Below are 14646 nucleotides of genomic sequence, written 5' to 3' on the forward strand. Positions count from 1 at the left end.
CATGGCGCTTTGTTTCTGATAAAATATAACCAAATATGCCACTTACCTGAGAATATGTGACATTCAGCCACACACAATGATCACTTAGATGGAATAAAAGTGATAAATCACCCACAAGTTTGGTCAAGCTTCACTGTGGGTTTTTAGATCCACTCCAACCACCCCCCCCCCCCCCCCAAATTTGAGAAAAGAAGCAGGGAAAAAATTAATAGATAATTGTTTATGTCTAGACAATGTGGTAGCATTTTCATTTAATTTGCCCCATCTCTATTCCATACGATTGGCACTGCCATCAAAGACTTTTTCCCTTCTATATATGTATTTTTTTTGTGTTCATCCACAGGGTTCTTAGGACGCAGTCTTTGGAATGGTACTACAATAACGTTAAAAGCCGGTTCAAGAGGTTTGGGAGTGCCAAGGTATTGAAGACGCTCTACAGGAAGCACATCGCAGAGCGCGGAGCTCTCTCAGAATTCACAGGTACTGCAGTTTCCTCTCTCAGAACTCACAGGTACTGCAGTTTCCTCTCTCAGAACTCACAGGTACTGCAGTTTCCTCTCTCAGAACTCACAGGTACTGCAGTTTCCTCTCTCAGAACTCACAGGTACTGCCGTTTCCTCTCTCAGAACTCACAGGTACTGCAGTTTCCTCTCTCAGAACTCACAGGTACTGCAGTTTCCTCTCACCTTGATTTCTTTGTATTTTTTTGTTGTTTTTGTTTCAGATTTCAGGTCCGGTGTTTGGATGTCATACCCCAGCTGTTCCCTGTATGCTCTGCCACGGTTTTCCTGTGTATGTGTCTTTGAAAGCAAAAGGAGTCTCTGTACGGGGGTTAGTGGCTCACCCTGACAAGAGCTGCAGTAATGGCCTTGAATCTCATACGGCACTGATACAGATCTGTGTCTGGCACGCCAGGAGAATACAGATGCGTGGTGTGGTTTTATCGACTAAAGTGCGGAGTGTTGGTAATGAGTTTTTCTTTTTTTCTTTTCGTTTCTGTGAGCACAGTCACTGAAAGTCACAAACTGGAAACTGTAAAATTGCTGCTGCTGTTCTTGAGTGTTTGAAGGAAAATAGTGTAAACGGTGATAATGTCCCCATCTGCCGTTGCATGCGTTTGCAGACCGACTGGCTGCTTTATCCCAGTTGCTCAGTAGAAGGTGTCCATGGCATGTTTTTCTCAATTTCTTTTTAGGATTGCACCATATCTGGTAGTGTCCCCTGATCCATTCAGGTGCAGACCCCAAAATTAGCAGCCCAGTCCTCCGTTAAGATGGAGATGCAGGGCATGATAGATTAACCTTTGAGTGTACAGCCACACAGGTAACCGCTCCCTTCATCATGCACAGAGACACACAATGCCACACATGTCAGTACATATAATCCCAGGAGCTTTAGACCCGTAATCCCTCTGAAATATTAGTGGGAAAAGTTGAGCCTCTCCCTCCATAAACCTGAGGGATGATGGTGGCTATTTCATGTTTTTTTTTTCATGTTTGTTTTTTTTTTTTTTTTTTTTTTTTCTGAAGGAAGACTAAAATTGATTTTGTATTCATCTCTAATCCCTTCATTACATGTGATCGCTTGTATTGCCGTGTAGCTCTTTTTAGGCATCGTAATTCTCTTTATTCTCGGCAGGATTTAGAGGTGGTGATGGATCACCTCTTTTTTTTAATCTTCAATCTATTTGGTCGTACAGATGAAAACAGCTTTGCTGGAATTAGGCTCATCCGCTTGATAGTGCAAAGGTGTCTTGAGTAATGCCTAACAAGTGGTCGAACAGCGAGTGCCGTCATTGTTTTTATTTTAGTTATAGTAGTAGTAATATTACTAGCTGTATTCATTTTACAGTGGTAAAATTGGGATGAGTAGTAATAGTAGCGGTATAATTGTAAACACAAGGCATTTGTGAATTGGTGGCTGCCCCTCTGTGGGCACGTATGGAGGCACACCCACACAGGAGAGCTGTATGCTGTTGTCTTGCACTGTCGAGTCACTCTGCATAAGAGCCGCTGCTAAATGAAGGTCGCGTGGTGTCGTGCGCGCTGGCAGGGAGCGGACTGACGGCTGTGCTGATGCGCAGCCCTGTACCGCAGCCTCCACCGAATGGCCCCCCTGCCCCAATCTGCTCCAGCAGCTGTCCTCTCATCCACTCCCCCCTTCACACTCTCTCACTGAGGATTAGCTGCTTTCAGGCCTTCGTTTCAGATAACGAGCTGAAGAGATTATGCAGCGCGCGCGTCAGGCGGGCCGTCCGCGCCAGAAAGGACGCCGTCAGGCTGCTCGCACAGGAGCGACGGCTGGACGGACATGATGGATGGAGGAGCAGTGCTTTCCTCCTGGCAGTGATCAGAGCAGAACAATGTCAGCGAGCGCATTTCTATATTGTTGCGCTTTGATATATTATATATATCGCCTTTGCAGTGTGTGTGTACTGTGTGTGTGTGTGTGTGTGTGTGTGTGTGTGTGTGTGTATGTGTGTTTACTCTTATGTCTCCGTGTGTGTCTGTGTCTACTGTTTGTGTTTGTGTGTGCATGTGCACTGTATTTGTCTGTGTGTGCATGTGTGTGTACTGTATGTGTCTCTGTATATGCATCCCTGCTTGTGTGTGCGTGTGTGTGTTCTGTATGTGTCTGCATGTGCTTCCCTGCTCATGTGTGTACATGCATGTGTACATGCGTGTGTACTGTATGTGTCTGTGCATGTGTGTGTGTGTGTGTGTGTGTTTTTGTGTGTGGGTGCTATAGGTGTCTGTGTGTGTGTGTGTGTGTGTGTGTGTGTGTGTGTGTGTGTGTGTGTGCGCATGCGTGCATAGTGTGTCTGTGTACACGCATCCCTGCTCGTGTGTGCGTGCGTGTTTGGTATCTCGTACAGAGAACCTATGCTTTCTCTGTGCACTGATTTAACAGTGAGGGATTTTGAAATGCACTTACAGCACAGCAGGGAAAGGTTACTGCGGTTTAAACAACACTGCAGATCTGCTGCCTTCATGTGATCCCATAATGCTTCTGTTGCTCTTCTGTGATTCCCAAAATTAGGGATGGATCAAATATCTCTTGATTAGTAATGTGCATCTGCAAAGGAAAGTGGAAATGGCTCTCATTCATAAGCATGTATCTTAAGCGTTTGAATGGCTGTTATGAATGAATAGTAACAAGAAATCAGCTGAGATTTAGATCCCTGGTTCTGAAGCAGAAATGACTCATAGATGGTAAAAATAATGAGGAGCTTTCATTGCTGCCCTGTAATCCTCTTAAGGCAGATCAGGGAGCAATTTGAGATATGACTCTGACTCCGACAGCGTTTTAACTGGTTTTGAAATGATTTTGGTTGGTTTTCATACAAAAGAGTCCAGGTCTGCAGTCCATGACTTCCCTTTGTAAGGCGGTGGGGGGGGATCAGGATGCCGTCTGGAACTGAAAAATGATGGATGTCACAGGAGGTCACATTAAACATGGATGGAGCCGTTTCACTTGAGAGGAAGGATAAATGTCAGGCTTTCAGCCTCTGGAGCAGTGGCATATGAATTGTAAGGAGAGAGACACTGTCAGAGGGAAAGCTGCCAAAGCAGTTGCACGCAATACATTTCAAATGGCACTCAGTGGAAAACAGGGAGCCGTCCCCAAACAGACACTCCCCAGCTTCTGGCAAGACTCTGCACCTCATTAGCTCCCTCTCTTAGAAACCAATCAGAGAAACTGTGAACACTACTGGTGGCATATTTGTACCGGGATGGTTTGACCTGGTTATGACTGTAATTTGGTAGCTATTGAATGTCATTACTAAAGTCTATTTAGACTGCACATGTTGCACGAACGTGATTCTTCCCTTTACATTGCTGCTGCATCATAAACTGTTCTTTGTAATGGTAATTACTGTCACTGGATTGTGCACTTGTTCATATAAATGGCAATAAGGATCACTGCATAGATAATTAGAATAATTAACGGGTTGCTAAAAAAAAGCTGAATAGATGTGTCATAGAATTTCACAGTGTATGTTCATTAATATGCGCATTAATGTTGTTATATAAACAGTCAGTGAATGGGTGTTTCTATGTATGGCTCTGGAAAGGGGCTAAATGTAGTGAAACAGAGCAGTAGAGCCTTAGGCTGCATTATTAAAGTAGAATGTGACCTGTATCTCCCTGCATGTGCCGGTGTTGAGTTTGTTCGACAAAGCTGCTCTTAAAAAAAAAGAAGAAAAGATGCATCCTCCTTCTCTTTATTATCCGCATCTGCCCCGGCTTGTGAAGAGGCAGATGGACAGAAAGAAGGGATGAGGATGGAAAGATCCACAGGCCCGTGGCAGCAGAGGTCTGAGAGCAGCGGCGGTAACGGCGGCTCAGGGGGCCGTCCTGTCAGACTGAAGCGGCAGGCCGCAGTAATGTACTGGCCTTCCTTTGAGCCGCCCAGGTTTGGGGAGCAGATCGCCTGGTGAGCTGATAGCCTGGTGAACAGTTAGCCTGGTGAGCAGATAGCCTGGCGGATAGCGGTGCATTCACTCCGACGCCGCCAACATGGTGTACAGGAGGGGTTTGAGACGGCTGTAAAAATTCCATCAGTAAGCAACGTGGGGCATCTATGCATTCTCTACGACTGCTAACAGGGCACTAAAGAATTAATAAGGTGATCTAATCTGACGATACAGGTTGCTGTTAATGCTGCACTTGTGACAGAATGAAGCGTTGTCATTTATTGATAAGCCAGGCTGATATTTCCAGAGCTATGCAGATGCACTTGGCAATATTCGAGAGATTGTGCAACATAACAGCCTATTGTCTGCGTTTCTTTAAAGTGAATTGATAATAAGGAAGAGTATGTTTTCTGCAACTGGATTAATCAGGTTTTTTTTACTTTTCTGTAATCAAATCAGTTTCTAATTCCTGCACCTCTGCACTGAAGGGGCCATTGGGGGCACTCTACTGTGCACATTGCATGTTTCTAATGTGAAGTATCCTGCATCGTATTACGTGAGCTTATTTTTAGAGTGATCTGTTTATGCTCAAGCCCTGGCCTTTTTCCGTGCTAGAGCCTGTTCAGTCTTCTCAGCTCTGAGTAGCATGCTGCTAACATTTTTAATTAGGCCTCCCTCAAGTGAGTGTAATATCTTGAGACCGGTTCTGCAGGCCAAGAGTGATTGTGTTAAACTCTTTCAATTAACATTAGTATCTCTCTAGATCAGTGCTTACCCGAGCTGCTGTGGTTGGAGTTGATGCAGAAAGGAGGGCAGTTTGTCTTAATTAAACCAACAGTGCGGAGGTAGCGTAGGATCAGTGCCTATCATTTAACTCCATAGTATGGCAAACGGCGATGAAACTGTGAATGGCTTTAACGTTTTTGTTTCAAATAAAACTGTAGCAAGTAGGTTGTTTGTCAACCGCTCTTATTGAGGCAAAGTGCAATTTTTATGTTTTTCCTTTCTTTGGTTCCTGTTTATTGTGTGCAGGGGAGCATGTTATGACTTAATGACTGGCTTCAAATCATATTTTTCATAGGCATTGTTCAGGGGTAACAGTAGTGTCCTTACCTCACCCTAGTAATCACTGATCTGCACATTTGAACTGTGACCTCGCCTTTCAGCACAGAGGTAGTAATGTTCTGAACTGTAAGCTTGCTTTTGTGCAAGGTCACAATTCTGCGGTGTTTGAGGAGTCTTAGTACAATGACTCAGGCTCTTAGTAGAATTCCCCAGAATCCTCTTGGGCGTTTTATACATCCAGGGCATTTGAATACAGAATATTGCTACTTTTGTGCTGAATTGGTACCTTGAGAATGTTTCTATGTGTATATGTGTACCCTATATAGTGTGTAGTTCTGTGTTTTTGTGTTTGTCCCCATTTGATTTTACAGGGAGTCTTTCCTGAATAAGACATGTTCATACATATCGTAGCGAGCAGTCTCTCAGCTGTTTGAGGTGATACTCTCCTTATTCTCCCATCCCTTACACAAAGGTTGACTTTCCAACAAATGGGATTAGTTCTAGCCAGTGCCAAGACAGGTGTTTCATTTCTCTTCCCTGTCAGATGAATATAGAGATTGGCCACAAACAGTGTTATGTCCTGGTAGGTCCTATGGCTGTGCGTGGTGCTGGCCTACTTGTAGTATCTCATATTACTCTTCTAATTTCATACTCTGTTGATTTGAATTAGCCCTGAAGTGTAATGTGCAGCCTTTGCAGCATGCTAGTCTGAACAGCGATTAATTATGTAATTTGCTAATTGCTATTGAGGGGAGAGATGAAAAGGATGAACATCCTTTCTTTGTGTATCGTTGGTTCCTCAGAGGATTAAATTTGTTGAAGGTATCTTTTGAACATGTAATTCAGCAAGTGTGAGGTTTTTTATGTTTTTATGTCTCGTACTTCGTGGCTGTTGAGCTCATGTTGAGTGAGAAATAGGGCTGTCATGTAATCAATTTGAGAAGAACCGTAGTGCTGACTCACATGCCACATGTGACAGTAAGCCCTCCTTTTGTCTCTGAAAACCATTCCACAGACATGCGGTTCAGACGGTTGTTTTATTGTGAGATTTTTACATTTTAAACACGTCACTGTAATCCAGCGCAAAAATCCATCAACGTCCGGGTCGTTAAATCTGCTAGCATTTACATGGACATTTTGATTATAAGGTAGTGAGGGGGAAATGTGACCTTATAAAACAGAGTCTACATTGTAAACAGTGCTTTTAGTGTAAAGGTAGTGTGAGTAGTTTACAGGACTGCATTAATGGAATGCGTCATGTCATAGCTACTGTTAGCCAGATACAGAAATGGCGTACACACAGTGTTTTGTAAGTCAACAACACTGAGTGCATTGAAAAGAAAAGCAAAGCACTTACCCAGTCAGTGGCAGTCTGGATTGGGTCAGAAGGCCCGACAAATATACATGCTCAAAGACGGGGTTAGAAGCAGTTCTAAAGCTAGCATTGGATTCCAGGTAATATTTACAGTATATTTAACTTTACACTTTATTCGGCTTTTATCCAAGGCGACGTACATTCAGTGCATACCTAAGGTCGTTGGAGCAACTACACAGCGCAGGTCAGATAAGGTTCAATTCTCATAAAGTGTCCGTAGCTATGATGAACTAAAACATCAAGATGAAGATACAGATGCAGCATGAATGTGCTAGGGTAACAGGTTTAAGTTTCCCAATTAATCTGTTGTTTGATCACTTAAAATAGCTTAAAAACATTGCAGCTGTTACATTACGTTACATTACAGGCATTTAGCAGACGCTCTTATCCAGAGCGACGTACAACAAGTGCATTAGTTCAAGGTGCAGAAAAACACACTAGAGTGAAGTAAAGATCGTAGTGCCAGAAGTGACCACAGATCAGGACTCCAACCTTTTCCAGCGGCAGCCTTGGTCAGGAGTTCTTTACCTGCTGCAGGTCTGCTCCTCTCTCCATGCAGGCCGTCCCTGCAGTGCACTTCAGCGCACTCGTATCCATTTAACAGCCATCAGCAGATGGGAGCAGGATGCTCCCGTCTGCTTTAAAGATGCAGGCGGCCCACCGCTCCCCACATCCGCGCGTGGTGCGCCTGCGCTGTACGTGCACAGCTGCCTCAGTCTCCCGTGCCTTCGATTCCGACGCATCGATTACGACGCACAGCTCCCATCCGAGCCGAGCCGAGCCGCGTGAGCTTAGCTAGCGTACCAGGCGCTAGTGCGCCGGAGGCGGTACTCTTAGCGAGTCCTTACTCCATATCCAGCGCTGAGGAGGATGATTGTGTCGTTGTTATGGCGACATTGAATAAATGCGCCTCTGCTAACCATGAGTCGGCGAGGGTGAATCGGTGGCCATCGCGGGCACCGAGCGGGTGACGTTACACTGGGGGGGGGGGCGGGGGGCGGGGGGTGAGGGGAGGGGGTGGGGGCAGGCAGGCAGTGGAGTGAGAGAGCCGTATTTATCATGTGTGTTAGCCAGTCATTTGCCTGACAGATGCACTTTGACAGGGACAGTGCAGGAGGACGGTAAATGCATTCACAGAAAAGCCAAGCGTTTGCCCTCCAGCAGAACGGGACGGCGCTGCTTAAAAAGCGGAACGCTCCGGGCGACCCTCGGCCCCGAGGAGCGACGGCATCGCGAAAGCCGCTTCGCTGAGCGTCTCTGAGTCAGAGACTCTAAACCGCTTTGTCCATATCAGCCTGGGGAGCGCTGTGTGTGAGGTATGGCAGTTTATGTAGCCTCCCTCAACACCCCCGCCCCCACACAGCAAGGTTGAGTAAAGCCAGAGTCCATCCTTCAGGGAAACGGTGACATTAGAGCAGCTCTGTCAAAGCTGCGGCTGCGTCTGATGAGGTTTCACATATAGAGATGCACGGGAGGGAAAAGAATGAAGAGATGTCCTTCACGCACCGAAGCGAGAATAACTGTACACAGTTCCCCTCTCCCCTGCAGTTTCAGGGATAGAGACGCATTGCTCTCTCTGTCTCTCTGACTGTCTCTCACTCACACGTGCACACACACACGCACACACACACCAGGCCCCTTTAGGCCACAGTACCTTTTGGGAGGCTGTTCAAAAGCCCATTTGTTTTCTTTTATTCCGTTCCATCGACTTTTTATTTTCCCCGTGCGGCGATAATCACTTTCTCCAATTAGCGGCTGAGGCAGGATCCCGGGTCCTCAAAGGCCCGGAAAAACGAGCGAGCTGCGGGGGAGCACCGTGAGCGGCGGCTGTGAGCCTGGGCGGCTGTGCCGGCCTTCCTCGCCGCTCGACGCAGTGAAGGGCAAAACTGTTCTTTTCAGTGTACTGGATCATTTCCCAAAATGGGTTTTTTTAGCCCTAGATGCAGGTTTCTTTACCGTGACTTTTTCAACCGGCTGCTTGAAATAGAAAGTGCTGATATACGTTGCCTAAGTAGAACACGTTTTCTCATAAAATGTAGTCGATAAAATAGCCCTGGCTAGCCTACTTTGAGACATGTTAAAAAAAAAAAAACTTATTTCATTGAAAATGAACAATATTCATTTATTATCCATTATTCCATACCGTACGCACTCTCCTCCCCAGAGACTCCTCGCTCCTTGCATTCACTACAGCAAGACGAACGAACCAACTAGTGTTGTGTCATTCGCGAACGATTCGGACATAGTACGTTCAGTGAACAAATCAGTCAGTGAACGACCAGTTCACGTTCGCAAACGAATCGTTTCACAAAGTGATTCAGTACAGTTTGTTCACTCAAAAGATTTGTTCTTTTGAACGAATCGTTCGCAAACGACACAACACTAGCTCGACGTGTAATGGCAGGACCCTGGTAAGCTGCACGGTGTGACAGAAGCCTAGGTCTGAAGCAGGGCGTGGTCCTGCTCCAGCCGCCCACAGCCCCGTTGATTTTAATGTGGAAATACGGAATGACAGTCGCGCGGGCCTGTCTGCTGTCTGGCGCTTCCAGCTAGCGCCACATTAGCGGGGGGACCGGAGGGGGTGCCGGCTGGCCTGGCCTTTCTGTTTGGGGAAGGCGTTGTTAATCTAATTCCCCGTCTGTGGAGAGATCTCTTCACGCCGTGGGGAAGTTTATATCTTCAGCACGGCTCTGTTCCGGTGAGGAGCTCCAGCCCTCCTCCTCTACCTGCTCCTGTCATTACTCATGTCCTCTCTTTGCCCCCCCCCCCCCCCATTTTACCCCCTCCTAATGCTGTTGTACTCTTCAGTTGTGAGTTAATGTCAGATGGCAGATTCCTTTTCTTCTCCCCAAAACACTCTGGTTTGGAAATTAGCAACTGAGATGAGCAGACACAAAGTTCACACACAAAGTTTCTGTGCAGTTTCTGTGCATTCTGGGGAATTTCTGGATCACGCCTGCCTCCGTTACCTCTGGGGAAATTCCAACTGTGTCAGACCTTTTTTTAAATGCAAGGCTTACCCTCTTCAATTTAGAGCAATTCTGTTTCCAGAGCCGCTTCGCGCATTATGTTCACAAACTCCCCGCTCTGAGGCTGTCCTCGTAATTGGAGGGAATTCCACCCGCACAATTAAATTCTAATGAAGTGGCCGAACCACAAGTGAAGCGAAAGCAAAGTCCGCGTTTAAACAAATTCTACAAACTTTACGTGAAGCCTGCATGGCGGTGCGCTTGAGGGAAACGCTGCTTCGGTGTTCTCTTCTCGTCCCTCAGGTGTGAAGATTTGGGTCCTCTGATCCGGGGGCTGTTGGGTAGGGGGCCGCACGCTGTGTTGCACACATCCCTCCTCACTCGCCGTCTTCTCTTTCAGAGGGAAGCTTTCACGAGGGAAGTATCGACAATGAAGGAAGCGTGTGCGGCAGCGACTCCACTTTCTACCGGCAAAGTGAAGGTAGGCTTTCAGCCCCACCGACAACGTGACAGCGGTAATAATACCGCCATTATTTTACTGCCGTCCCTCAAAATGCTTTCCCGTTTCCCCCCCCCCCCCTCCTGATTCAGAATGCCCAGTTGCAGCGTGAAGGCCTCTCCTCGTCTCAGTGTACATTCAGGACAGTGGAGACTAATAAGCCTGGCGTTTCCGCTCATGGCTGATTGTGTTTCGCCCACGGGACTCCCAGACGCGGTCCGCGCCGTCTGGATTAGATCCGGACCGCAGAACGCGCAGCCTCGCCGCGTACCGAGAGCGTTAGTCAGACACACGCACCTCCAGAGCTTTCCCCTGCCTCTGTTTCCACTGCTGAGAGAGCTGCTGGCTCCCCCCTCTAAACTCGTGTTTATTAACATTCTCTCGGTGTTCTCAGTGCTCTGCCCTGCGTCCGTCTTCAGAGATTCAGCTCCACGCACACGTTACGTGAAGTGTGTTACATTCCTATCGCTGTCATAGAGGAAGGGAGGGAGGGAGAGAAAGAGAGAGAGCGAGAGCCCTAGAGTGCAGACTCTAGCAGTCTGGTGTCATTTGTATGTCACAGCTTCAGTGACAAGGCGTCTAGCTGATATGTAATCAATCCTGTGCAAAACAAAATACAATACAATCTGCTGCCGTTCTCTGGCTTACACACACATTGAGAAGGGCTGAACTGGACGAGCTTGAGATCAGATCATATCCAGCCAGATCATATATCTATTTTGTGAACCTGATAGTGGGGTGTTTTGATAAGAATAGTCATGTTCAAGCACTGAAATGCATGTTTGAGGTCTTGTCTGAAATGCCACTCCTCAGGTGCTCGGTGGCCTGCTGCCTGTTACTTCACGCGCTCATTTCAGTCATTACGAAACTCATCAATGGCAATTTTTATTTTCTCTATTAGTGTAATTGTGTTACAGCCCTGAGGTTGGAGGCCACACCATCATCCCTCCAGGTTCTTTGGACTGTCCGGTGTAGACTCTGTTATTACATTTAGTTTCCTCTCCAACACTGTCAATATGATCCAGCCTTCGGTCCCAGTTCAACATGGAGTTATCGGAGTTAGCTGATGTCAGTTGAGACATTACGTGATCCTCTGTGCATTAACAGTGTGGTATGACTGTGTGCATGCATGCATGTTTTTATGTTTTGTGTGTGTGTGTGTGTGTGCATGTCTACGTGTGTGTGTGAGACACCAGGGCCTTGTTTCACAAAGCAGGATTACTGAGTTAGCTGGACAACTGCACTGAGGAAACCCCGGTGCCCTCCCAAATCTGGAGCACGGACTGAAGTAAAGAGAGCTGCTCCGGGTTTTACTCAGCGCAGTTATCCTGGAGGTTACTGGGTAATCCTGAGCACAGCGTGCGTTAGCGTCCTGATGTTGAGCACAGCGTGCGTTTGTATCCTGAGGTTGAGCACAGTGTGCGTTTGCATCTGTTTTCCCAGGACACAGCATGGCGGATACGCTCACTGTCGCTCTGCGGGTGGCTGAAGAGGCCATAGAGGAGGCCATCGCTAAGGCCGAGGAGTACAGTGACAGCCTAGTGAGACTTTTCATCATCATAATGTTTAAACATCATTATCCTTTTAATATTGCCTCTGTGCTTTAATGTGTGTGTTTGTGTGTGCGTGCATGTGGTGTGTGTGTGTGTGTGTGTGTGTGTGCATGTGGTGTGTGTGTGTGTGTGCTTGTGCATGCGTGCTTGTGGTGTATGTGTGTGTAGTTGTGCGTGTTTGTGTGTGCGTGCATGCATTTGTGTGTGTAATAGGTGTAAAATCTGGTACTTGCAGAGAAATGTTATTAGCAGCTCCACATGGTAACCCGTCCTCATCCAGCTCTCCTATTGTGTCCTTGCACGGGGTTATCATCTGATACCGCTTACACCTCACCAACTCTCTCTCTCTGTCTCTCTCTCTGTCCTCTCACACCTGTCTCTCTCTCTGATCATGTAGTCTCCGTCTTGCTGAGATGGAATGGAAATATTATTATTATTAGTATTAGTATTATTAACAGCAACAACAATAACACTCATTATCATCATAATCATTGTAGTAATCTCCAGACAACTTGCTGAAAGACATAATGGTGGTGTTCCACCATGGGAGCTGAATTTGGAAATGTGACCTTTAGAAAGCAGCTCATTAACCACTAGATGCGATTTCAGAAGGGCTTGCAGAGAATGTCAGGGTGGGCTGCTGATATGGCCTCTCTCTGCAGTATGCCTGAAGTACACCTCTCCTCCCTTGGCAGCTTTTTGTATTTCTCATTCATGGCAGTTGACACTGGCACCCTTGCCTCCATTTAGGATTTTTTAAATTGGGTTTATAGATTTATTTTGTTATACAATTAAACCATTAAACTGTTATTAAACCATCATGGTTGTAATTACGAAATAGTTGTAATTAAAACCAAGATGGTATAATAACAGTTTAACAGTTTAATGTCACTTAACATCACTTGAACAGAGATATTAAATGACAATGTTAATTGAATGAAGAAAGACAATCTTTACAGAAATGTTGGGTGTCAATTGGGTGTTCTGAGGGAACTCATTACAGTGTGCATATATTCGCCTGGCCTTTCTTTCTGCAGGAGAAACAAAATGAAGCTCGCTACCTGCGGGACAACAAAGAAGAGCTAATAGAGGAACTCGCTACAACTATTGTGCAGAAAGTAAGTGTGGCTCCTCCTGCAGGACGGGCTGCCGTGGTGCAGGCCTGCTCGTCCTGTTTTCGTTCCGCGCGCTGTGAGGCTGTGGCAGTACTGCACCGATCCGGCGCCTGAGGCCACAGATAGCATATTTCCTCTAAGATATGTCACTTCAAGCCGCATTTTTGTAACCGGGGTTAGCGGGGAAAGGAGCGGGAGTGTTTGGTTTTAGGTGGTCTTTGACTGCCGGGGGGAAACGCCGGGGGTAAATATGACAGCGGTGATCACAGACATTTCTGGGGTGGGACAGGCAGGGCTGTGAAGGTTTTTGGGTGTGTAACGCCACCCCCCCCCCACCTGTCACAGATCATTCAGCGCAGGAAGCGCTCAGAGATGCAAGCAGAGTACGAGATGGTGTGGCCCGCCACCCAGAACCAGAACCAGAGCAGTGAGCCCCCCTCTCCCACCCCGCCCCAGCCGAGCCCCCACACCGTCCAGGCCAGCCTGAAGACCTCCTACTCCCTTTGGGTAAGAGTCCGTTGGGCGGTTCATGGTTTGGATAATCCCATTTTAGGACCCGGACACCTCTACATGATGGACACCTGGCAGCAGGTGACTGTGGCTAATAGACGCCACTGTCTGTGATTGGCAGCAGCAGTGGGTACTATGACATATTGCACCAGTGATAGTTTGTTTCTGTCACGTTTCGGGTTTGAACCGGCGACCTTATGATCCAGCAAGTGTCCAGTACTCAATTCATTCACCAGGGGTGGCCAACCCTGGTCCGGGAAGACCACTGTGTCTGCTAGTTTTCACTGTAATTCAGAACTTATTTCATGAATGAACACGCTTAATTCTTATTATCACACCTAACCTGGTGTCTCAGGTCTGAACAGGTTGTTTGATGGTGAAAAGTAAAACTAACATACTGTGTTGCTACCCTGGACCAGGGCTGCTCACCCATGCACTACACCTGGTTCTTATACAACTTGAGACAAAGATTTATTTACATATTCTACGTAGGTGAATATTGTGTCAACTTTTCATCCATTTCATTTCATAGTTTCACTGCTATGACAAGAACAATATCTATCAGTATCCTGCCGCTAACAGAATATCAGCGTGGAATCAAGGCAGCACATTCAACTGTCCCTGACTCATTGTCCTAAATGACCAAAGAGCAAAAAGCATATTAAAGGGGCCAGTTGAGTTTCACTGTGAGAAGTAGCCAGGCTGTACACTGATCTTCTGAATTAGCTCCTGTGTATCTGTTGCTGTGCAGTACACGTGTGTCTGAGTGAACGATGAAAATGTTGAATTGATTTGAGGTGATCGTTTCCCCATTTGTTTCTCAGCTTTGCTTCACGATTCATCCGTTCTGTGATACATAGAGTGGATGGAACTCACCATTTCTTGTGAAATCTGAATAAAATAATTTGGCGAATTGACAGAATTGACAGCGAATTGACAGAATGTTGATAACTCTACAATTAGGAATGCTTGTGTGTATTTGATATGAAGTAATGTCAGTAACCACCTAGCGCTGTTTGATGCTGTTTGACAATGTTGCTGTGTCTTGCTTTGTTTTTCAGGATATGTATATTTCATTATTCTGATGTGAATTCACTGGTGTGGCAGCACGCCTGTATATGTCCTTGATGCCCATTGCAATGT

The 14646-nt window shown here is 46.4% G+C and overlaps 1 protein-coding gene across 3 annotated transcripts in view; it reads left to right on the forward strand.

The window, feature by feature from the left end:
* myrip (myosin VIIA and Rab interacting protein) overlaps nucleotides 1-14646 on the forward strand; it is a 118457-nt gene that overhangs the window by 86308 nt on the left and 17503 nt on the right. For all 3 annotated transcript variants that reach the window (XM_035415553.1, XM_035415554.1, XM_035415555.1), the window contains exons 4-8: nucleotides 344-480; nucleotides 10227-10307; nucleotides 11769-11866; nucleotides 12916-12996; nucleotides 13339-13500. In XM_035415553.1, coding sequence (XP_035271444.1) covers nucleotides 344-480; nucleotides 10227-10307; nucleotides 11769-11866; nucleotides 12916-12996; nucleotides 13339-13500 — 559 coding nt within the window. The remainder of the gene's footprint in view (nucleotides 1-343; nucleotides 481-10226; nucleotides 10308-11768; nucleotides 11867-12915; nucleotides 12997-13338; nucleotides 13501-14646) is intronic.

Source organism: Anguilla anguilla, chromosome 4, assembly GCF_013347855.1.
Source record: "Anguilla anguilla isolate fAngAng1 chromosome 4, fAngAng1.pri, whole genome shotgun sequence".
NCBI lineage: Eukaryota > Metazoa > Chordata > Actinopteri > Anguilliformes > Anguillidae > Anguilla > Anguilla anguilla.